We start from the raw sequence: 24,744 nt of genomic DNA, 5'->3' as shown, positions 1-24,744 counted from the left end.
CTTCGTGTTGATCCGTGTTGATGGCGAAATTTGAAGGAAAACACATAAATAACGCGATGGTGAATCGTTGTGTGTCGCACCAACACTACCAATTGTGGTAACACCATAAAAGTGGACACAAATTCTCAGCAGACAAATCAGCCCATTTCCAACAGAGCTTGCGCGCCATCTTGTGCATTTTCTGGGACGCTACATTGGAGTCCTGACGGCTCGAATTGAACGCAAGTACTTCTTTAATGGATTGCAAACATGTATGCTTTCCTCTTCAGAACTATTTGAATTATATTCATAACTGGATGAGTAACAAGAAAGCATCTTCTCCAAATCTGAACTCTCTGAAGCCATTGTTTTGATTCTGAAGCAAGGCAGTGTGTGACTAATAGTGACATCACGAACAAGGAGGCAGGACCTTCTGAAACTCGCCTTTTCCGAGGTCATTTTGAAGTAGTTTTGCGACACTTGAAGTCGTTTTTCATGGTGTTTTGCATTTGACTAAAAATATCAGCCTGTGCGTTTTGGCTATTTTAGCTTCTATAAAACGTTTTTCTGATGTCAGTTAGGAAACAAAAAATGGTGTCGGCTGTGCTTTGTCGCTTCTGATAGACCCCACGACATAATTTAACAATTGCTTGCCACATTTCCCAAGGGATCAGCAGCCAGGTGGAAGCGAGAGGTGCGTACTGTAGCACCGCCGGGCCTGGGAATTAAATTTTAACAGGTTTTCGGCGTGACCTCGTTGACAAAATTTATCGCGCTGGCAACTTCGGTGGCTGATGAGAGGGAAAGAACCCATTGTGCTAATTTCTGGAAAATCTACCGAGTGAAAAGTCAAAATAGAAGAGCGGTCGACCGTTCTTTAATGACACCGCCATTCGAGCACCGTGAAGTGCTAATGTCAACTCTCGTCATTATTCCAATGTGGCTCATATGAACTGCTCAGCAAACGGCGCTTCTGCAAACGAAATCAATCCGATCCAAAATAGACCACGTTCGTCAAATAAATATTTGTACTGTCTGCGAATCAATAAATGCGTCATAGTTCAGCTGCTCCAGGAAATCACGCACATGGATGATCCTTCAGTGCGCTACCATTTTATTCAGCAAATAATGACACCATTTAATATACATTCAGTTCACCTTCACGATACAATGACGTCGAAATGCATCCATGACGTCCTGTTGCGCAACAAGTCACTTGATCTCTGTCTGACCGACTGTAGATACCGGATATCTTTGGTCATTTAGGGACAGTTACAAAACGATTGAGGTCAATCGCCGAATCAACGACGCGATTCGGAACAGGTTTCCTGTTGTTGATTTTTTGTTTTTTTTTGTTTTGCAAATGACTTTCAATCAAATGGCAAAAATAGATATACAGTACTGTATCTTTTATTCATCCCTGTAATGACCTCCAGGAGCCTTACGGGGGCGCATATGAGTAAACATTTGAATACTGCATTTTGGCATGATGATGGAAGTCCCATCCATCGACATTTCGCCCTTTGAATGAGCGATAAGGCGCTGAGATGACTGCATTGGGTTACTCTGTCTGATTCGCACTGTCTATAAGGCGATTCTCACGTTTCACTGTCAAGGCTTTATTTTCAAGCACAATGCAAGTCCGGTGCGGGGGCCCACACAGTATGGTGCCATTAAAATAAATAAATAAATAAGCATTGATGAATAGAGGGGAAAAAAATGAATATCAATAAATAAACCCTAATGAGGAATAAGCTGGACGGTTGGATAGATAAATAAATAAATAAATAACATAGACATAAGTACATAAATAAAATATAAAACCATAATAAATAAATACATACATACATACATACACACATAATATAAATAAACAAATATAATAAATAAATAAATACATACATACATACATACATACATACATACATACATACATACATACATACATACATACATACATACATACATACATACATACATACATACATAAAATATACATAGGTAATAAATACATATATATATAAATAAATAATACAAATTCAAATACAAAAAGGGTGTTTCACAGTTAGGATTGGAAAAATAAAATAGAGAGAATAAGAGCATTCAATGAATCGATTCCAACAGTCATTCAGAAGCTTTCACGCATGTCGTCATGATAATTTTCTGAATGAAAAACGATGACACGCCCTACCCCCACATGTCGGCGTTGCGCCAAATCCGTTTGCCTGTGGCCTGATTTCCAAAATTTCCAAAATCTCCCATTTGACTTGAAGTGACAAAAGCTAACAGTGGTTTTGACATGCCTAAAATGTCGTCGTTTTTCAGCCGTCCAATTGCCAAGCTCCCCACAACGTCCATCAGTACAGCGCGGCCTGCCAAATTCCCACACAGGCAAAACAAAGGTTGCAAATCAAGCAGCGACAGATTTTGCCCCGGGGCACAGCTGCATCATCTCTGAAGAGCGAGACCTTAGAAAATAAATAATTAACAAAAACATGTTTTGGATAAATAACAGTATTAAGCGACCAAGGGGTATGAAATTAGACTGGTCATGTAAAAATATTAAATATTTTGACAAATGTTAACTCATTCACTGCCAGACGATGTGCAACGATGGGTCCACTCCAGTGCCAGGGTTTTTTTTTATCACTTTCGCTCAAATTGCAGGACCCACAGAATATTGAGTTTTAGAACTTGATAGAGATTAGACAGAAGAAAAAGTTATCATATTTAAAAGTTTCATGCTTAGCTGGCCAACCAAACAATAGCTCCACACTCAAGGTTTAGATGGCCACAGTAAATCTGAGTGAAACAGACACAGCCCAGTTAAACTGTCGTCTTCATCTAGGATGGCCTTGGACAGAATTTAGGACTTGGGAAACTCCTTCGTCACAGGAGGACTTGAAAGTCGCTCACAGGAAGAGCTCATTAGCCAGGTTACAAATTTATCAGTTCATGGAAAAGACGACCTAATGTTTTATTGCTAACAGTACAGCTGCTGGTACTCCGAACGTCCAGGGGTGGGGTATTGTAATCAAGAAAACTATGTTTTACTAAGTTATCACTTTAATTTGCATATACTCTCAATAAATAGCTTGGCAGAGGGCTGCAGAATTCAGGCGTCTGTCATGAATGGCTACATCTCCTGCCGGCAGTAAAAGACAATCTTTCTGTGTTCGAGCCTCGGTCCACAGTGTCCGATTGAAAATCTCTGACAGATCTACATAAATATTCAATGCAGCGTAAGAAACCTTAGATTCTCTTCTTTCACTATAAAAATAGAGTTAATTCCTAAATTATATGGGTCTGGAGTTATCTGAGCCAAAATGGGGGCGGCTGTACAAAATGCAAATGCTGCCCCCTCGTGAAAGGGAAAAAACATTGCCAGAGCAGCGCTATATCTGCACGCCATTCCTCTGCAAGACAAACCAACACCCGAACAAATTTGTGAATGGCGTTCCACGTTATAATTTCAATTCCAGAATAAATTTGGGAATGGCAGTGAATGAGTTAAATTAAAAAAATCTGTGCAATGTGAAAAATATTGAATTTCTTGAATGGCTTGCTTTCTTCTTATTTCATTTTCCTACATGGATGAAAAGGTTTCTTCAGCCGTCATCTGTACTTCTTTGAAGGTGTCGGACGTTTCGCTTCTTATCCAAGAAGCTTCGGCAGCAAACTTTTGCTGACAAAGCTTCTTGGATTTTGCTGACGAAGCTTCTTGGATAAGAAGCGAAACGTCCGACACCTTCAAATTTGTACAGATGACGGCTGAAGAAACCTTTTCATCGATGGACCATTCCTGTACGACTGAGAGCTTACACTGATTTCCATACATGCTTTCCATATTGGTCATACATTAGACAAAGCAACGACATTGACCCTCAAAACAAAGAATCACAGATTTCAATGTTCATAGAAATTTACACCAACATGTCTTTTTTTTTATCAGAACAACAACATATGACATTACACATGAGGCAAAGCGGCAGTAGGCAGGCTTGAACGGCGCAGACAAATTCGTCCTGCCCCAAGTGTCCGTGATCAAGTCAGCACACTCTGAAAATAAGCAGGGCATTATCGTTGTAGGGGGTACAATGGAATGGAGTGTACCCTTGAACGCTTTTGAGAACACTTGGGAAGAGTAGCGTCTAATGAAAAAAAAAATGGGGGAGGGGGTGTCACAGGGTTAATGTAATCCATTGGGTGTGAATGGCGACATCCTATCCAGACTGATCACGGCCTCGCAGTCCTCCAAGTCGCACACGGAATCGGTCGCGTTGTCATTGTTGACGGTGAGCTGCGAGATCCTATCAAAGACGTCCTCGCATTCCACCACGTTGGGGATGATGTTGACGTAGGCCTTGGCGATCTCCTTGTGGATCATGGTGTTCTGGTTGTAGGACACCAACTCGTTACTGATGTTGACCGTTTCCACGGGCGTGCTAGAACAAAAGTAACGGCAGCCCAGCAAACTGGCAAAGGCTTTCCTGAACTCGGCGTTAAATGCGTAAACGATGGGATTCAAAGACGAGTTAGTCCATCCGAACCACACGAAGACGTCAAAGGTGGTCTCGCTGACGCAAGGCAGGCCGGCGTCCCGGTCGGTGGGCGACTTGTCGCAGAATGGAACCATGCAGTTGAGGATGAAAAAGGGCAACCAGCAACACACAAAGACCCCCATAATCACCGCCAGGGTCTTGAACACTTTGGTTTCCCGCTTGATGGAAGTCTTTAAAGTGTTGTGGTGATGGCACTCCAGCCTGTTGGTCCGGCAACTTTGCGCGTGTTCCGCCGCTCTCTCCAGAGAAGCGATCCTCCTGATTTGGATCTGGGCGATCCGGTAGATTCGAGTGTAAGTCACAATCATAATGGCCACCGGGATGTAGAAACTAATCAACGATGAGGAGATGGCGTATTCTCGGCTCAGGCTGGAGTCGCAGTTCTCCTCTACGGGACGAACGGCGGCGGAGGCGGAGACGTTGCTCGTCCCCGCCGCCTCGTCCCCGACGGCTTTGTGCCAGTTGAGCTGGACCGGTATGAAGGAAATGAGCACGGACAGCGTCCAAGTGATGCTAATCATGACAAACGCCACCCTCTGAGTCATTTTCCTCTCGTAGCGAAAGGGACTGGAGATGGCCCAGTAACGGTCCACGCTGATGATGCAAAGGTTAAGGATGGAGGCGGTGGAGCACATAATGTCAAACGCCACCCAGATGTTGCAAAAAGTGCCAAATGGCCAGTAGCCCGCCACCTCCGCCGCCGCTTTCCACGGCATCACCAGCACGGCCACGAACAGATCCGACAGAGCCAAAGACAAGATAAAGATGTTGGTCACTTTGGTCCTCAAGTGGCGTGAGCGCAGCACCGCCGAGCACACCAAAATGTTCCCCAGCAAGGTCCACAGGATGAGGAGAAACAACAAACACCCCGTGACGGCGCGCCCGACCACTCCGTCCTTCTCGCTGTCCCCCCTCGCCTCCGATTCGGTCACGTTCCATAAGATCTCCCCGATCGGAACCGGCGCCGAATCGGTCCCCTGGACCGACGACGACACATACTTGGCTGGGGTCTCCATGCGTCGCTTCAAGCGGCCCCGCAAGGCGCAGCCTCGGGCGGGAGGACGGCCGGGCTCATTTCCCACCGAGGGCTCGTCGCGTCGCGGCGCGACGGCGAAGCGCGTTCGAAAGTCAGCGGCTGGAAGTGGGGGCGAGCGCACGGGCGAGCTCATGTTGCGGCGGCGTCACGCCAACCCCACCGCCTCCCCCACTCGCACCCCCCACACTCACGAGAAAAAGATTCCCACATTCAGCGCGTCCAACTTGCCAGTGTCGGACGCTTCGCGCCTCTTTTTGTGCGTAGACGCAATGCGTTATTAAGAAAAAAAAGAGCGCGAGAGAGCCTGGAACGGTTTCTCCTCAAGTGTGTCCTCGGCTCCTTCAAGGTTAGCGATGAGAGCTTTGGAGAAGTGTCCGTGGGCTCTCAAAATGTGACATTGCGCTTGCGACTGTGTAACAGTTTCATTTGGTTAGTTGGAGGGTGTGCGGATTGTCGCACTCTCCTGCCTCGCCAGGGATCGATATTATAAAATTCATATTTTGAAGATAGTAGCCGATGATTGTCGTTCAGGAAGGGAAAAAAAATCAGATTTGGTGTGGAATTTTTCGGGCCGTTTAAATCGCTAACTTGCAATTCGAATACAATAGCGAGACGAGTTGTTAGTTGTATTAAGTTCATCCCGTCTACTTGATGATATCAAATTTAAAACAGATTATTTTCTTACAGACAGTGTATTTTAGGTGTTCAATTACCTGACATGTTTCGGGACACTGACGAAGGCGGAAGTATACGCCGAAACATGTCAGGTAATTGAACATCTAAAATACACTGTCTGTAAGAAAAGAGTCTCTTTTAAATTAGTTAGCGAGACTAACTTTGCGGTTGTTGGGCAATATTCGACATGTTTCCTCTGTAATTCCGTATTTTCATTCAGTTTAGGGAGGCGTTCCGTCTTCAGTCTTGCGGAATTCAAATGAGAGAGAGAGATCTGCTTGAAAAAAAAGGAAAAACAACTAAATCCAAGTAGCGTTCAACGTTCTCGCCCAATGCAGAAATATTATGACAGCCGAGTAGACACAGGCGATGTTTCCATTGGTGACCTTGACGTATAGTTTGATGCAGTTTAGGGGGTAATCAGAATCAGAATCAATGACTTTATTTATTTATTTCGCATCCTTTGTGCGTGAAATGTTACGCACTGCGTTATAAATGGGTGTGAGGACTGCATTATGCACACACACACACACACAAACAGTGAATTGCCTGAGGCTTATTTGCATTTGCGTATCGTTCTCTCACCCCCCCTGGAGGCATGTAACACTGCCGTCACCGTTCACACGACCCTGCAAGTGACGAGAGTGATAGTATCTACTTTGGGGTCGCAAAGGGTAAATAGTTAATCATACAAGTAAACACAGGGGGAATGAAGCAAATACGCTTGACTATTCATGAGAACATTGAAGAATAGACCACACGGCCTTTCACGTCAGTGACTCTCAACCTGTAATATGAGATCTTCACGTGTAAAAATATATTCCTGATAGACGATATAAACATTCTGTACTTTGTACGCCAATCTCACAAGGACGGGCAGAAGAACCTAATGTTCTTCCACGATGACAGATGGTTGAATTAAATTGGACGTTTTGGCCCAGATTGAACACCAAAGTCAAATTGTGAGTAAACTGAACAGAGAGGGTCACCGACGCCTCCGGACAAGTTGTGTTTATAATTTGTAAAATCACTTCAAATGACTTCTATACTGAGCATATTTTACAAAGATTCCACCGCATATAGCTATATTTTATGTTTTTAAGAGTTGCGCTGAATATTCAGGAAGTCTTGTTTTTGAGTTGGTGACGAGTCCTCACCCGACGTCACTGAAGGAACGCCCCTGACCGAGAAAGTGACACACAATGCATTTTGGGTACTTGGTTAGGTCTTAAAACTTTGTGTTGATGGCGAAATTAGAAGGAAAACACATAAATAACGTGATGGTGACCATCTTGTGCATTTTCTGGGACACTACACATCAGTCCTGTTGACACGGAAGGACTGTTTTGCTTTCCTCTTCAGAACTATTTGAATCATATTCATAACTGGATGAGTAACAAGCAAGCATCTTCTCCCAATCTGAAGCCATTTTTTTTGATTCTCCAGCAAAGCAAGACGTCTTGGCGTGACGTCACGAAAGGGGGCGGGACCTTCTCAAACTGGCCATTTCCAGGTTCGTTTTGAAGTAGTTTTTGGACACTTTAAGTCATTTTTATTGGTGTTTTTCATTTGACGAAAAATATCAGCCTGCGTGATTTGGGTATTTTAGATGCTATGAAACGTTTTTCTGATGTCAGTTAGGAACATAAAAAAATGGTGTCGGTTGTCCTTTAAATCATTCAAAATTTTTGTATGTGCCTTGGCCCCAAAAAAAACATAACCCGATGATATTTATCAAGATAACACATCATGGTGTTGAATTTGACACTAATCTTGTTTTTTTCAATCATCTTTGTAAATATAAAAGTAAGTTTCATCCTCATACCCAGATGGAGGTCAAAGAGGTAAACTTTTTTTTTTTTTTTTTTTTTGCTGACGCCATAACTGCAGGTGAGTCACACTCTCACTCTCACTCCCAGTAGACATGCAATGATGTCCGACGTGGTATAGACAGAGGCAGTCGCTAACTTTGCATCTTGTCCACGTCACTGCTATTTTTAGATCCATCTGCGTGACTGTCAGATCGGTTTGACACGACGTCCAAATACACCCCCCCCCCCTACACACACACAACACCCCCCGCTGCACACCCAGTTCCAAATTCTCTGGAGTAGCCTAATCTCCCAACGCACATTTGTAACACATTTAGGCCAAAAAATCCAATATAAACAACTCGATGAATGTTTAGAGATTGTGAATGGAACTTGCAGTCGCAGTACGGTAGTGATGGGAATTCCGGCTCCTTTCAGAGATCCGGTTCTTTTGGCTCGATTCACTCAAAAGATCCAGCTCTTTTTGACTCCCAAATGGCTCATCGGTTTTTTTGATGCTTAAATTAATTAACTACCTAAAATCATGTACAATTATGTGAAAAAATGAATTACTCATGTAAAAAATGCACTATATCAAATATTTTTATTTGTATGGCTTTATTTATATGTGCACAGAGAGCATCCAATAACTGTCACGTTTCCTGTGGTTACTCTGGTCTGTTGATCAGATGTCACTAATTTGCTTTTCATATAAGTAATGCTATAATACCAACTAGTAAAATTGATAATACACTAATTGAATAATAATAACATCATGATGTGATAACATTTGTCCACTCTACCTGTCTACACTGACTGGGGGCGGGGAATACAGGGGGGATAAAAGTCGGCTCCCATTTCCGGCTCCTTGTTAGAAGCCGGCTCTCTTTATTCGCTAAAAAGATCCGGCTTTACGAACCGGCTCGTTCGCGAACGACACATCACTACAGTAGCGTTAATTACGTCGACTGAAAAGTCAGAACTTGCTGTCCGCAGAAAAGTAAACACGTCGATATTAAATATCATTTTGTACGGTCTGCGCACACCGAAGGGAAAATATCTGTCAGATATTGTCCGACAGAAAACATGGTTTGTTTGGAGAAATGTGAATATTTTGAAGCTTGCAGAGTGTTGCAAATATGTAGGATGTTTTTATTTTTACAACAATGTATTTCTTGTTTTGACGTTTTTCGTGTTTTTCTTTTGTTTGCTTCGTGAAATTGTGAACATGTCTTGTGTGTGTGAGGAAAAGACATGATTGGAGAAATATCATTGATTGATGTCACCTGCGAGCTGATCATGTGATACCCGGAAATTGTGAAACCTTTTTAAGAGCATGCGCAGAATAAAATGTTTGTCGAGTTCCCAGACCAATGATTGACACTGCTGTGCATCGTTTCTCTCGTGAGTACTTTCTATCGCTACGAAAAGTTACCATTTTGGTTACTGTTAAAACGCTAGGACTGCTGCCAGAATGACTAGCGCAACAGATTCCCTTTTAATTTTTTTACGGCACAAACGGATTTCCTACACAGACGACCAAAATCGTCGCATTTTGGGAAGCGGGGGAATAACAGTCAAAAAACCAACAATGTACCAAGTGTTTGGCCTCCGTTGTGTTCTGAATTGAAGGCAACCCCTTCCCCATCGTGAATCATTGGCGACCTCGTGTGGCGGTTTTGTTTACTACACAGTTACGGGGAGCAACATTTCCGTGATTCCCAGTCGACGACACAAATAGATTCAAGAATCCCTCGTCTGAACAAAAACTATTTATTTTGTCACTACCTTACAAACAATTTACTTTGAGCACCAGTTCGTGTGATTTTTTTTTTTGTCTCTTTCACAAAAATCCTGTCGAAAATGATGATTTTGATCCCAAGTATATACAAAGATTCATCTGAAAAAAAATATGTTTACCTTGGCACTTACTGAGATGATGGTGGTTAGCACCTGAGTGAGAATTTATTAATCTATTATATACATCATGTTACCTCACCAATTCCTACCTAAGTGTCCATGAGCAAGTATATTTTGGATATGGTACAAAAAAATACGGGGGAAAAAAAACAATGAAATGTGTATTATGGTTGGAATTTGAAATAAATATTTTAGATTTCAACATAAAGCATTTTATTTGCCTGGGAGATGTAGTTACCTAGATACTGTATTCACGTTTCAAACAATGTGAAAAATGTTGGTACTAAAATGAGATTTGCTTCACAAAACGAAATGGAACACCCACTTTGAGAAATGAGAACATCATCCATACATAATACGCAGGTGCGCATCAACTATGGGTCCGGGTGCGTGTAATTGCACATTCGTGTATAAAACAGTGCTCTTAGAGCATTTTAAGGGTATGTCAAAGGCCAACTGACACCTGCGGACAAGTTGTGTCCATAATTTGTAAAATGGCTTCAAATGACTTCTACTGAGCGTATTTTACAAAGATTCCACCGCACGTAGCTATATTTTACCTTTTAAGACTCGCACTGAATATTCAGGAAGTCTTGTTTTCGAGTTGGTGATGATTCCTGACGTCACGGAAGGAACGCTCCTCACCGAGAAAGCGACACACAATGCATTTTGGGTACTTTGTTTAGTCTCAAAACTTGGTGTTGATCCGTGTTGATGGCGAAATTAGAAGGAAAACACAGAAATAACGCGATGGTGAATCGTTGTGTGTTGCACCAAGACTACGATTTGATACTAGTTGACACAAATCAGCCCATTTCCAACGGAGGTTGGGCGCCATCTTCTGCATTTTCTGGGACGCTACATTGGAGTCCAGACGGCTCCAATTGATATGGGAGGACTCCTTTAATCGATTGGAAACATTTATGCTTTCCTCTTCAGAACTATTTGAATCATATTCATAACTGGATGAGTAACAAGAAAGCATCTTCTCCGAATCTGAAGCCATTGTTTTGATTCTCGAGCAAGGCAAGACGTCTTGACGTGATATCATGAACAAGGGGGCGGGACCTTCTGAAACTGGCCATTTTTGGTTTCATTTTGAAGTAGTTTTTAGACACTTTATGTCATTTTTATTGGTGCTTTGCATGTGACTAAAAATATCAGCCTGCGTGTGTTGGCTATTTTAGTTGCTATAAAACGTTTTTCTGATGTCAGGAAACAAAAAAAAAATGTGTCGGTTGTCCTTTAAGGCTATGAAATCCGCTGTACGCAATATGTGTCACATTCAACAGGATTGAGTCAAAAACCTACTAAACTGTGTCAATGGAACAAAACATGAGCTCCCCCACCCCCTTGTAATTTCTTTAAAAGCATTTAAAAAAAAACGCAAAAGAATGTAAAGTAACTTTTGTGACCGCTTTCTTTCAAGTCCGCAAATGATGGCTAACGTGGCCGTGCGTTGTGTGACCTCGGCGAGCTTTGTCAGACGCGGCGGAAGACCTCAAACAGAGAAGCGACCGAGTGCATGCGGTAGAAAAGATTTAAGGGAAGCGCAAAATTGAGGGTTGTCGTCCAGATGCTGAAACCGAAGGCCTCTTGTTCGAGCCCATTTTCGTACTGTGGTCGGCAGCCGAAGGCGGGAAGGATCCACAGCTGGAATAAAGAAAAGACAAAGAGAGACAGACAGAGAAAGGGTGAGAGAGATAGAAATAGACAGTTTGAGAGAAAGACAGAGAGGGGGGGGCGAGAGGGAGACAAGGAGAGAGAAAGAGGGAGCAAGAGAGATAGAGAGAAATAGAGGGTGAGAGAGAGACATGGAGAGAGAGAGTGAGACAGACAGCGACAGGTAGAGAGAGAGAGACAGGACAGAGTGAGAGAAAAAAAAGAGAGATATAGACAGAAAGTGACAGAGAGAGAGACAGACAGACACAAAGAGAGAGAGAGAGACATTTACATCCCCAATTTTCCCAAACAGTCCTTGTGTAAATCCTAAAAACGGCTAAAACAAACAGTCGACTCTGGTTGAACTAGAATAGGATGGAGAAAAAAACACATTGGGGGAGGGGATTTGAAGAGCTACTTTAAAGAAAGAGGAAGTCACATCTTGAGTTGGCCAAAAAGCGGCAAGACAAAGAAAGCCTTTCATTGCGATGCAGCTCCAAACAGGGAAACTGATATCTTGGCTAACGTCCCGTAGCATCAAAGTTGGCCATGCGCATGCCCACTGCTTTCTTTTTCTCCAGATTCATTCGCTTTGCGCTGTCAAAATGTGATTTCTGAGTACAGTGGGACCTTGCCTGACAAATTTAATTGGTTGCCTGACAGAGTGTGTAAGGCGAAAAGTGTGTATCCCAAAAATTAATTTCCCATAAGAAACCATTAAAATGAGAATAATCCATTCCCAGGTCCCCATAAAACATAATTTTCTAATTTTCTAAGCCTTAAAACGACACAAAACATACCTTATTTTACGTATAATAAATGTGCTATAGTATTAGGATTACGTAAATAAACTGTGCTGTACAATAAAGTCATTTTATTGACCTTTGTGATGGTCGTTAATGGCTTGATGGAATGGCGTGTCCGGTTTCCTCAGCTAAACACTTGAGGAACGTAGCCTTCTTCTTTCACCATCTTGAGGAATGCGTGCTTTCTCTGTGATAATTGTATCTAGTTCTTCATCAATTGTAATCTGTTTAGCTGGGTTGATGGCTTTTTGCATCAAGTGTACAGATGGCTTGTGCGGGTTGTTTGTGGAGCCTGATTGATGAGATATTTTAACCTTGCAGTCTACACTCTGCCTTTGAACTATCAAAGTTGAAACTCTCTCACTGTCGTCTGCGTGTCTCTTTAATGTTTAAAGCACCTCCCCTTACTGCTTGACCAATCACGTGGCTTTAACCGAATAGAGGACCAAAACAGTGGCCACCATTTTCTCGTTAGGAGAACGGGCTCGTTCTCGAACGACACATCACTCATTGTGGCAGCTCCGTGTGTATCCCGAAAAATAGTTGGTCTGCCAAGGTAAAATGTTCATAAATTTACCGTTCGTAAACCGAAAAGTTGGTAAGCCAAGGGGTTCGTAAACCGAGGTTTCACTGTCCGTACTTACCGAAATGTTGCACATAATCAAGAAGACGGCGATATTCTTCAGGATTCGCCTCTTGACATTTGGCGCGGCGACCGCTTGGCTTCCAAAAGGCTTCGGCACCTCCGCTAATTTGTACACGTCTTCTCGTTCCTTCTCCATGGCCACGCAAGGCCTGTTGGCTGCGTCGTAGGCTCGGTTGAAGATGCCGTTGTACGGCGGGGCCAAGGAGGAAGTCACCGAGAAGATTTCCGGCGACGCCACCAATTCCGGATCGACCCGCCCGGCGTCGTCCTGCTGGCGGTAGAGGGATTCCACGATGAACAGGTTCTGGATGCATTTCTCTAACACCGCCAGGAGAGAATAAATCAAATTGGTCCAGCGATACGGCGGACCGCTGCCGGCTCCCACCGCGGCCACGATGCTGCACCAGGACATGAACCAGGAACCGATTGACGACCCGAAGAGCAGCTCCGTGTCCAGTTGTCTGGAAGGGTTCTTGGAGCTGTCTGGCGCCATGCGATCTGCTCGGTAGATGAGCAAACCCGAAGCGCAGGCGGAGCACATAAACGCCAGCATGACGATGCCGTAGATGTAGAACATGGAAATGGCCGAGCGCCGCGTTTGAAGGGAACCTTCCACGTGCGTGACGTAGACCACCAGGATCCCGACGGTACTGGCCAGGGCAACCAGTCCCAGGATGGGGCCCAGGGTCAGACCTTGGGTTTTGGTCGCCAGCCGCTTGCGATTGCAAGAAAGGTCGATGGTCCTTCCGATGTTCTTCCACATGACAAAAAGCATGGCGGAGACGAAGATGTGGTATTCGATGTTGAAGGGGTAGAGATAGTAGAGGCTGCTGGAGAACATGGAGCAAGTGCTGGTGCTGCAGTTACATTGGGGCTCGCTGTGAACTGAAAGGTCAAGCGCACAACAAACAAAAAATGCTTTCAGGCAGCCTTAAAGGACAACCGACACCATTTTTTTGTTTCCTAATTGACATCAGAGAAATGTTTCATAGCATCTAAAATACCCAAAACACAACAGGATGATATTTTTAGTCAAATGCTAAACACAAATAAAAATGAGTTAAAGTCTCCCAAAAAGTCTCCTCAAAATGACCTCGGAGATGGCGAGTTTCAGAAGGTCCCGCCCCTTGTTCGTGACGTCACGCCAGGCCACTTGCCTTGCTCCAGAATCAAAACAATGGCTTCAGATTGGGAGAAGATGCTTTCTTGTTACTCATCCAGTTATGAATACGATTCAAATAGTTCTGAAGAGGAAAGCATACATGTTTACAATCGATTAAAGAAGTTCTTCTGCGGGTCATTTTGAGGCATCTGGAGAGAAATGTACTGACAAACTCTTTAGTATTCAGAGTACCCAAAAAAAGGCAGAAGATGGCGACAAAGCTCCGTGGAAATTGTCTCCTGGGAGGTTTTGTCAGCGAATGTCAAATACACTGGAGAAGTCTTGGTGCAAAACACGATTCACCATCGCGTTATTGATGTGTTTTCCTTCTAATTTCGCCATCAACGCGAAGTTTTCAGACCAAACAACGTCCCGCAAAATGCATTGAGGTGATGCAAGGTATGTCCTTTCTCGGTTAGGGGTGTTCCTTCAGTGTCGTAGGGTGAGGACTCGTCACCAACTCAAACACAAGACTTCCGGAATATTCAGCGCGAGTCTTAAAATGTAAAATATAGCTATATGCGCTGGAATCTTTGTCAAATACGCTCAGTAGAAGTCATTTGAAGCCATTTTACAAATTATGGACACAACTTGTCCGGAGACGTCGGTTGTCCTTTAAACTACATAAATAAACACGTTCGAAGAAAAAAAATATGGTGTATGATTATTTTATATTTTGTAAGGGAAAATATGACGGTTTGTAAGGGTATGGAGCCTTGGAGGTTGACAGGTATATAAAACGTCTTTCTGATGTCAGTTAGGAAACAAAAAAAATGGTGTCGGTTGTCCTTTAAGGCCCTTTTCACAAACTCAGCCGTGTGTCCCCCAGGTCCCTGAAACCCCCTTGGGGGTCATCACAACAGCCGTGCACACTTTAATTAAAAAAAGGAACACCAGTCAGGCTGACAGTCAGCCGGATATGAGGAGGAGGTTCTACACCTCGCAGCCCCCGGCTTAGATGTATCAGTTACTGTAATTGCAGCGCCCTGGGGAGTAAGCAGCCTGGGAGAAAGCCGTGTGAGGTCAAGCGGGTGGGTTGCCGGGGAAGGCGGCGCTGGCAGGAAAGTGTACAAAAGCACTAGCATGGCCGTGTGTCTCTTGCAACCTAAAGGACAACCGACGTCTCCGGAGAAGTTGTGTCCATAATGTGTAAAATGGCTTCAAATGACTTCTACCGAGCATATTTTACAAAGATTCCACTGCGTATAGCTATATTTTACGTTTTAAGACTCACGCTGAATATTCCGGAAGTCTTGTTTTTGAGTTGGTGACGAGTCCTCACGTTACGTCACTGAAGGAACGCCCCTGACTGAAAAAAGGACACATTGTAGCAGTCCTTCCATCACGTCAATGCATTTTGCTGTACTTTGTTTGGTCTGAAAACTTTGTGTTGCACCAAAAAGAGGCAGAAAATGGCAACAAAGCTCCGTGTAAGGAATTTATCCACAGGTTGATTAATTCCTTACACGGAGCTTTGTCGCCATCTTCTGCCTCTTTTTGGCGCTACATTTCCTGCCCCCAGATACCTCAAAATGGCACGGAATACATTCTTTAATCGATTGCAAACATGTATGCTTTCCTCTTCAGAACTATTTGAATCATATTCATAACTGGATGAGTAACAAGAAAGCATCTTGTCCGAATCTGAAGCCATTGTTTTGATTTTCTAGCAAGGCAAGACGTCTTGGGGTGACACCACAAACAAGGGGGCGGGACCTTCTGAAACTGGTCACTTCCGGTTTCAATTTGAAGTCGTTTTTAGACACTTTAAGTCATTCTTATTGGTGTTTTGCATTTGACTAAAAATATCATACTGCGTGTTTGGGTGTTTTCGATGCTATAAAACGTTTTTTCTGATGTCAGGAAACAAAAAGTGATGTCGGTTGTCCTTTAATCAAAAGAATGAACGCGTCCCCAAAAAGGGGTGGCGAGCTCTCCTGCTTTCCCCTCCTCAATCGAACTATTGTCCTGTTCATGCTTACCTATAGTGTGGTTTCCGTAGCCCAGAGCGGAAAGCCTTCTCTTATGGTTATTTAAGAAGTGCTCTGCTTCTGACATCACACCGTCGGACCAGAGGAGGAGGTTGGTAAAGACGGCATGGATGACGCCAAATCTGAAGAGGCAAAGTATAGAAAAAGAAAATAACGTGTGCGCGTTGGACAACGGGGTTCAATTTTGAGCCCATCCCAGTGATGACACGTACCTCTCTAACGTTTCAAAACTCTTGATGACATCCTTGATGTGAAACCAGAGAAAGTGCACCTAATCGGAGCAATAAGAAATAAAGTTGGACAAAATATTGTCAAGAATACCCAATTCATTTTTAACTCATTCACTGCCAGACGTGCAAAAAAAGGTGTCCACTTCAGTGCCAGGGTTTTTGTCATTGTCACTTGAATTCCAGGACCCACAGAATATTGGGGGTTTTAATAATACATTTCATTTATAAGCGCCTTTCAATATTCTGAATATGTAACGCCGTTACTTTCTTCATTTTTAGTGCAAAATATTGTATATATACCAGAGGCGGGCCGTGCATATCAACCCTAGGCCTTCAGTAGTGCTATGTTTGAATCACTCCACAGCTGGTGTGATTTACTACACGTTAAATAATAATAATAATAATAATAATGATACATTTCATTTATAAGCGCCTTTCAATACTCTGAATATGTAACGCTGGTACATTCCATTACTTTTTTCATTTTTAGTGCAAAATATTGTATATAGACCGGCGGGCCATGCATATCAACCCTAGGCCTTCAGTAGTGCTATGTCTGAATCACTCCAGAGCTGGTGTGATTTACTACACGTTTAAAAAAAACTATTATTATTATTAAGACTTTTAATAATACATTTCATTTACAAGCCCCTTTCAAAACTCAAGGACACTTTACAGTCACAGGATATTTTTTTCTGTGGGCGAGCAGCGGCAGCCACACGCGCCAGCATTCACTCAACCCCGAAGTAACTCAAATAGATAGCAAGCTAGCTAGCGAACAGCAAGCTAACAGCTAGCGAACAGATAGCCATTCACTAGCGAATGGATAGCTAATAGCCAGCGAATAGATAACCACCAGCTAGCGTATAGAAAGCCAATAGCCAGCTAGCAAATACATACATATTGGTTTGTATCGCGCTTTCACAACAGCTGAAGCGGGAACAAAGAGGTAACATAGAAAAAAGGGTAATTCTGCCCCTTGGTGGGAGGGAAAAAACATTCCATGGCCAGCACTTTATCGGCACCCAAAAAAGATCTTTCTCTATGCATCGAAAAGGCCGTTCAAGGTGTGAAAAGTGTCATTCCAACTTACCTGTGCTATGGTGTGACTTGCATGGACGACAGGATACACCCCGAGGACAGCCGACACACAAGATTGATAGCCAACATAATAGCCGATTCGAAACACGTCCATAATCATCGACAGGACCGCCAGAAGAGTCAAACCACCTATGGGAAAATCAGAAATGAAGATCGCGTCTCGTGAAGCACACCTGGCCGTTCAAAAACATGACAAATGATTTCTGATGTTTTTTTTTTTGTTGTTGTTCAATGCAGGGAGTAAAATAAGATCCTTGAGAAGATGAGAGATACCAGACCAGGACTGGTTTTGGGCAGTTCTTTCAGGCAGTATATCTAGTGTTGCCATATTCTGTTGAGAAACGTACCTCTGATCCAGCATGTGGTGGCATGGACGTCCTTCTCGGTGCGTGCATTCTTATGTCGGCTCCGCACCAGCATGTACCACATCATCCAGACGAGCTGGAGGATCATGAGGCAAGTAAGGAAGGACAACAGGTGGTCTTCCCTGACCGATGGGCTGTGGTAGGCCAGGGCCAGCATGAGCGCCGCTCCAATCAGCAGCAGGTTAGTTCCGTATTGTCCACTCAGGAGCTCAGCGTTTTTCCTTGGGTAACCTTCAGCCAAGTTCAACTTCAGCTTGGTCCAAATTCTTTTGTCGTTCTCCGAGCTGGACGACGACGAGGAACTGTTGCAGTATTTGTTCTGATACATGACATCCAAGCTGTTGTGTTCCACCGTGGTCGGAGACATTGTTCTCTTGAGTGCGGGGGAAACGGGGAGAGTCGAAGCAGCCTGTTGGAGGTGCGTCCGAAGGGGCTACCAGGTGTGGTCTTGGAATGTAACGTAGTATGAAATCCTTTGTTACAATCCCAAAGTAGAATGTTGAAATTCCATGAATGGATGGATATATTTTACTTTCATATTTATCTCAATTTCCCCTTTTACTCCAGGACATTTCTTCAGTGAAATGCATCATTTTACAAATTTGATACAAACTTCATGATTGTTTACTCCAAAATAAAATCAGAGGAACGATTAAGTAGTGCCTGATTAAGTATTTGCCTTACCTACCATGTACAAAAAATAATCCAACCTGCCCACTTCCCATACATAATTACATCTAACATCGGAAATGTACTTTGGAGATGATATAATAATAGCACATGTCAGCTATTTTACTAATTTTACTTGGGTAAAATTCGACAATGTGACGTGCGTGAACTTCTACCAACGTTTCTTTCTATTAAGACCCGAGTATTTTTACTCAGGCATCGCTTTCGGGTGCTTTAGTGTCAGTGCCCAAAAAAAAAAAAATCCAGCGGCCATTTCCAATTACCATTAATACTCAAGTCATTTTACAAAATTATTTCCTCGTGTGTAACCGCCACCCACTCGAACCTCTTCAACTGGGATATGGTCTTGTCGAACCACGTAATTTATCCACGATGGCAAAGTTCAAGTGATGTCCGAATCCAGCTATTCATTGCTTGAGTCCCGCGATGTGGCGATTAGGTGTTAAACGGGGCCCATTGTAACGAGGTAAAGAGTTCCAAACCCGCATCAAAATGCAGAAACGTCGTCCGGCTCCGGTTGCGCGAGAGTGTATGCCTGTCATGCTGCTGGGTCGCAAGGCCTTCGGGATGGGGGGTGGGGGACAAGGGGCTGGCGGAGTAAGGATCAAGTGGACCCATTCAAAGTAGACATGCGAGGAGTGGATGTCTGAGGGGAAAAGATATTTCACTTCGGCTGGGGTAGGGGTGGTGGGTTCTAATTTGCTTTACCAAAAAAGGGGGTGGTGGGTAGGAGATAAGTGATTAGCGGGGCGTGTACTTGGGTAGGATTCACAACATCGTTTTAAATCAATCATAGTAGTCGTTGCTTTTTTGATTGTTGCTGTGCAGATGACCATTTTGTGTTTGGATGCCGGTACCAAGCCCGGGTAAACACAGAGGGTTGTGTCAGGAATGGCATCCGACGTAAAAGGTTAGCCAAAACAAACATGCGGATCATACCTCTGAAGATGGAGGACACTGATTCGCTGTGCCGACCCCTTGAAGGGAAAAGCCGAAAGGAAAAGAACAAGATGGTATTCGTTGCCATTTTGTTCGTCCTTTGTTTTGTTTCCAGTGAATCTTATTTTCAAACGATTTAGTTTGGTAAACCGTCTCTGGGCGTCCTTGCTGCCTATTTTCTTCCATCTTTCCGCTCCCCTATTTTTTCCTATTATAAACAGAATTGTTTTGTTGTTAGCCCAAAATTTTATTACATTCGTTCAAGAGTGTGAACTTGGGTCCAAATTTACTGGTACTCGTAAAAGGGAGCATGTAACTCCTACGCTAACATCCATTCACTGGCTCCCTATAAACTCACTTGCATTCTTTGGCATTCGACTTAGCATGATTCCGACTTGATCTTGGTTTCACTCCCTGGTGCTTTCTACTATCTTTGTGACTGTTTTATTTCCTGTATATGATAGCTGTCCACGTTAAGTGCTTTGTTACAGAATTTTTCAATTTCAGGTCTTTCAACAACCTTTTGACCTTATCACGGCTACTTTTTGAAAATTCACACCCACAAAGAAACCAATTCCTCTTGTTATGTTGGATTAAAATGGGTAAAATTGGTTTGGATCTCGATTTCATCAAACGCTTAACGGAATGAGATGTTCTGGCTGACTTCATTGGGGTAAATCAATGACAACAATTTGGACTTCAAATGAAGAAATGTTCTGTTGCCCATGGAGGGAAGAAAATCCAGAAGTGGAAGGTCCAGGGGCATCACCAGAATCCTTTTACTAGGGCAAATTCCCCAGTATTCATCAACTGTATCAGGTCCTCACATGTGGCGGGCCATCGGAAGTGCTGAGCAATAGTGGACATGAGGGTTGGAAGCACTTAGCTCTTATCACAATGCTGGTGTTTGTTGTACCTTCATTTGCTCACGCTGATAAATTGACTTTTCTCGTTTCTTACCTTAGGCATCCGCCGATCTCTCAGTAATGAACAATGGCAGGGGTCACACTCATGATGTTATTTCCAAGAACATCACACCCAGGTGAGTCAATGATTGATTTGTTAATCGTTAACAATTGTTGCCGTCGGCGGGGGGGGGGGCAGACTACAGAAGATTGTCAGAGAACTTTAACAAGCCCCTGATTATGTCTGAACACGCTGATGCCATTTTCAGATGATTAGATTATTTTAGCTTGCTTGTATTCAAGCTTTGGAGTCATCTCACATTGTTTGATGTGTGACAATGACTCTGGAATACGGAAAAGGGTAGCGGTGGTAGCAGCGCAGGGGAAATAAATGTTCAAGGAGCATCACAACTACAACAATAATGTTTACTGTATTTTGAGTGAATCGTAAAAAGCAAAATGGCTGACAGTAATGACAGGATACATTGGTGTGCTACTAAATCAGTTGGCACAAACATTAAAAGTAGTCCATGTTTATTAAAGGAACAAATATACAATTAGCGAAGCCTGAACATTGTTAAACACGCTAAGTGTGCCTTTAAATAAGTGTGTTGGTGCTCAATTGTATTTTCAAACTTTTTGGTGCACTTCTATTCAATACTTATACAGTATTCTACATTTAAAAAAAAAACAAGGAAAAAAAGTAGTCTTCAAAAAAATCCAAGTCATTTTGAAATGGAAATGAACAATGATTAGATTCCTTCAAGTTGGTTTTGCTGAATGTTCCGGAAGTCCATCACTTCTTCACCGAAGACACAGCTGTCGGGTCTTTGGTTAAATCTTCCTGGGGGGGTTGGAGTACAAAACAATGAGAAGTGGGGAACAAATAATTTCTGAGAAAATGGTATTTTGTGAGATGAGAGACGTCAAACCACATAATGGAAAATCTGAACATATAATTGCTTCAAAAAACCTCAGCGTCAAAACGTCGCCAGTTTGTCACTGCGGCTAGAAACAAATAATTACCTGTCACGCTCATCCAAGCATAGAAATCAACATGACCACACCCATGAACTGCGTGAGGAGGATCAGCGGCGTGAAGAAGGACCAAACCGGCCATAGAGCAATGTTCAAACTGCAAAGGAATGTTAAAACATATCACTTATTGGAAGAAAAATCACAATTTATTTTCCTGGCTTCTTTGAGACTGAATTAACAAAGGCGCTTGCTGGTTACCGCTGAGTATTACACACAAATAACTGAACCCAATCTGCGTACTTCCACCTCGTCTTCGCCCGTCTCTCACTCCTCACACCACTGCTATCCTCGTTCATAGTCTTGCCACCTCCCCGATTGACTATTGCAATTCACTTCTCCTTGGTGTCCCTCAGAAACTTCTCCACAAACTTCAACTCGTCCAGAATTCTTCAGCCCGGATCATCACCAGAACCTAATCCTTTCGCCACATCACCCCCGTCCTCCAAGAGCTCCACTGGCTCCCGTTCAAATATGGAATCAACTTTAAAATTCTTCTTTATACATTCAAAGCTATCCATAACCTTGCCCCCCATACATATCTGACCTTCTTCAAATTTCTATTCCGTCTTGTTCCCTCAGATCCTCTTCCTCCCTCCACCTCTGTGTGCCCCCCCCCCCTGCCCGTCTCAGCACAATGGGGGACAGAGCTTTCAGCTGCTCTGCCCCCAAACTCTGGAACTCACTTCCTCCCAACATTCGTAACATGGATTCTCTTCCCATCTTCAAATCCCATCTCAAAAGCCACCTATTTAAAATGGCATTTTCTGTGTAGCTCTTTCTCTTGTTTCTATTTATAATTGTATTTTATTTCTTGTATTCTATTCTATTTTGTGTATTTTATTTATTCTAGTACCTACGCTTGTCTGTGACTGTAAGGTGTCCTTGAGAGCTTCGAAAGGCGCTTAAAATATAATTTATTATTATTATTACAAGGTTTTCTACTTTAGTTCAAAGCAAGATGCTGACTCGATCAATAAAATTCCAGACACTCAAAGCAATAATTTAAAAACTGAACATTCCCATTGTCTGCAAACCACACCTGATCGCTTCCAAATATGGAACATTTCATTGTAAAGGTCACATCCATACTAGCATTCCGATGTACCTGCAAGATGCCGCAATAAAGGCAGCGGTGGTGATGGGAGGGAGTGCAGGGTACTCTTGGTCATAGTGGACAATTCCTCTGAACCACTCCAGGTACACGATACAAAATGTGGCCAAAGCCAGGCAAATACCAAGCAGCAGAAGGCCCACATTAAACCACCAACTGAAAACACAGTTTGATGTCAACAAGCAGAATGCTTTTTTTCTTCTTCTTTTAACGTCTTACTCGACGCTCATTTACCTCTGGATGTTATCATTCACAATGATGTTTTCAAAGAAATCCACATAGTAGGTGACACTTATAGCCGCCACAACCCAGAAAACCGAGTGCTTGTTGATTGGAGGCAGAAGTCTGACATCTTTTTTACCTAGACCAGAATTACCATCATATATTTCAGTTTAAAAAAACATGTTAGCAAAACGGTACAACATACATGTTAAGGCTCAAGATTTGGTCGGGAGACTCCAGATTTTGACCACAATACTCATTTTATAAAGCAACTATTGACACAATACAGACAGTTCATTTGGTTGGTAAAATAAAAAAAACATAAATAAACAATGAAAGCATTTTTGTGTTTTATTTACTTCTAATTTACACTTTTGTAACTCACATTATTTTAGTACGCACCACAGTCGCGAGTACGCTATCCATAACCTGTTTGACCTTCTTCCAATTTCTATTCCCTCTCGTTCCCTCAGATCCTCTTACTCCATCCACCTCTGTATGCCCCCCTGCCCGTCTCAGCTCGATGGGGGACAGGGCTTTCAGTTGCTCTGCCCCTAAGCTCTGCGACTCGCTTCCTCCCAACATTCGTAACATGGATTCTCTTCCCACCTTCAAATCCCATCTCAAAACCCACCTATTTTAAAATCTCATTTTCGGTGTAGCTCTTTCGCTTGTTTCTATTTATAACTGTTTTATTTATTGTATTGTATTTGTGATCGTACTTTATTTATTATAGTACCTATGCTTGTCTGTGACTTTAAAGTGTCCTTAAGAGCTTTGAAAGGCGCTTAAAATGAAATGTATTATTATTATTATTATGATTATTATAAATGAAATCCCGTGAAGGAGTTAACTGAGTTCACTCGGTCAAAACAATCAAGAATTTATGGATTTCAGCCAGTGACAGTCTAAAAGGCGACCTTATTCGTTGGTTGAACAACGTATTCAACTCTACGAATTTCGTTTTGCTTTGGGAGACGTGTGTCTGTCATGTGAAACAAATGGTTCAAGAAGAAACAAGGTACGATAAACAATGCTTGGTGTGTGAAATGACTCGCCACTGACTTTTACTACTTAAAATAAGACTACTGTGATCATGACCACTTTTTAGCCACCAATAAATAACGCACAGACTCATGTGAGTAAAACGAAATGGTTAGCCGTGAAGACAAAAAAAGGAGACAGTACACGTCTCGACAATCTTAACCAAAACTAAATGCTTCCACTTACACTCCTTGTCATCGTCGGACAACGACGCTTTTGCCTGCATGAGTAACTCGGCATTTTTTTGGAATCTGTTTCTCAGCGTTGCGAATTCACTGTCATTCAGCATCGTGAACAGCTATCTTTAAAAACGGACGACGATTTCACTTCCCGAAGCCGCGTCGCTTTTTTTATGGCGTCACCGAATGCGACATTTGTAGTTTTTAGTGAGATCGTATACCGTTTCCGTAAAGGACGGTCAAAATGTTAGCCAACAATTTTGATGACTTCAGGTATGTCAAAGCATTTATACAGTGAATAATTCCCCCAACAAATGCATCACCTACCAGCCCTCAGCGTTGTAGTTTGGATAACATGACAAATACTGAATGAAGTGTGTTGCTGTGATTCATCTGTAAATTGTTTGTTTTCCTCGACAACGTTCAAATTGGCCAATTTATCTAGAAAAGGTGCATTTCTAGACATGATAGTGGAAATCTCCAAATAGCTACATGTTGGCTGGATATTATAGTTCATTTACAAAATCCTGCAAGTTAAATAACAGGAATATGGGTAGCTCCTTGAAAAACATCAGTTTACATCCAAACAAAAAAACCTCAACAGCCACAACTATATATTTTTTATGTTTTTGCCAACACTAAACCCAGTCTTGTTTATATTTTCTTGATT

At 42.8% G+C, this 24,744-nt stretch overlaps 4 protein-coding genes across 5 annotated transcripts in view; 1 reads left to right on the top strand and 3 right to left on the bottom strand.

The window, feature by feature from the left end:
- Positions 1 to 22,285, top strand: part of slc2a9l2 (solute carrier family 2 member 9, like 2) — a 71,127-nt gene extending 48,842 nt beyond the window's left edge. The window contains exons 13-14 of the mRNA XM_089009573.1: positions 20,541 to 20,617; positions 21,872 to 22,285. Coding sequence (XP_088865699.1) covers positions 20,541 to 20,617; positions 21,872 to 22,061 — 267 coding nt within the window. The 3' untranslated portion in view covers positions 22,062 to 22,285. The remainder of the gene's footprint in view (positions 1 to 20,540; positions 20,618 to 21,871) is intronic.
- drd5a (dopamine receptor D5a) lies at positions 3,703 to 6,001 on the bottom strand. The gene has a single exon (XM_089009577.1). It carries the CDS (start codon positions 5,708 to 5,710, stop codon positions 4,169 to 4,171), a length of 1,542 nt encoding a protein of 513 aa, XP_088865703.1. The 5' UTR covers positions 5,711 to 6,001; the 3' UTR covers positions 3,703 to 4,168.
- otop1 (otopetrin 1) lies at positions 9,826 to 18,363 on the bottom strand. The gene is made up of 6 exons (XM_089009572.1): positions 17,929 to 18,363; positions 17,574 to 17,710; positions 16,463 to 16,521; positions 16,242 to 16,372; positions 13,096 to 13,982; positions 9,826 to 11,636 (listed from the first exon to the last, which is right to left on the bottom strand). The coding sequence occupies exons 1-6, from the start codon at positions 18,311 to 18,313 to the stop codon at positions 11,466 to 11,468; spliced, it is 1,770 nt and encodes a 589-aa protein (XP_088865698.1). The 5' UTR covers positions 18,314 to 18,363; the 3' UTR covers positions 9,826 to 11,465.
- On the bottom strand, positions 20,893 to 24,240 carry tmem128 (transmembrane protein 128). Of its 2 annotated transcripts, none has more exons than XM_089009586.1 (5): positions 24,082 to 24,240; positions 22,864 to 22,990; positions 22,624 to 22,785; positions 21,507 to 21,615; positions 20,893 to 21,320 (listed from the first exon to the last, which is right to left on the bottom strand). In XM_089009586.1, the coding sequence occupies exons 1-4, from the start codon at positions 24,182 to 24,184 to the stop codon at positions 21,516 to 21,518; spliced, it is 492 nt and encodes a 163-aa protein (XP_088865712.1). In that variant the 5' UTR covers positions 24,185 to 24,240; the 3' UTR covers positions 20,893 to 21,320; positions 21,507 to 21,515. The 2 variants fall into 2 exon arrangements, with proteins under 2 accessions (XP_088865712.1, XP_088865711.1); XM_089009585.1 differs by having other exon boundaries at positions 20,893 to 21,324; positions 24,082 to 24,239.
- Between the last annotated feature and the right edge of the window lie 504 nt (positions 24,241 to 24,744).

The sequence above is a fragment of the Hippocampus bargibanti genome, linkage group LG12 (assembly GCF_051943395.1).
Source record: "Hippocampus bargibanti isolate YZ-2025 linkage group LG12, ASM5194339v1, whole genome shotgun sequence".
Taxonomy (NCBI): Eukaryota; Metazoa; Chordata; class Actinopteri; order Syngnathiformes; family Syngnathidae; genus Hippocampus; species Hippocampus bargibanti.
This window is presented reverse-complemented; position numbering and strand designations above follow the sequence as displayed.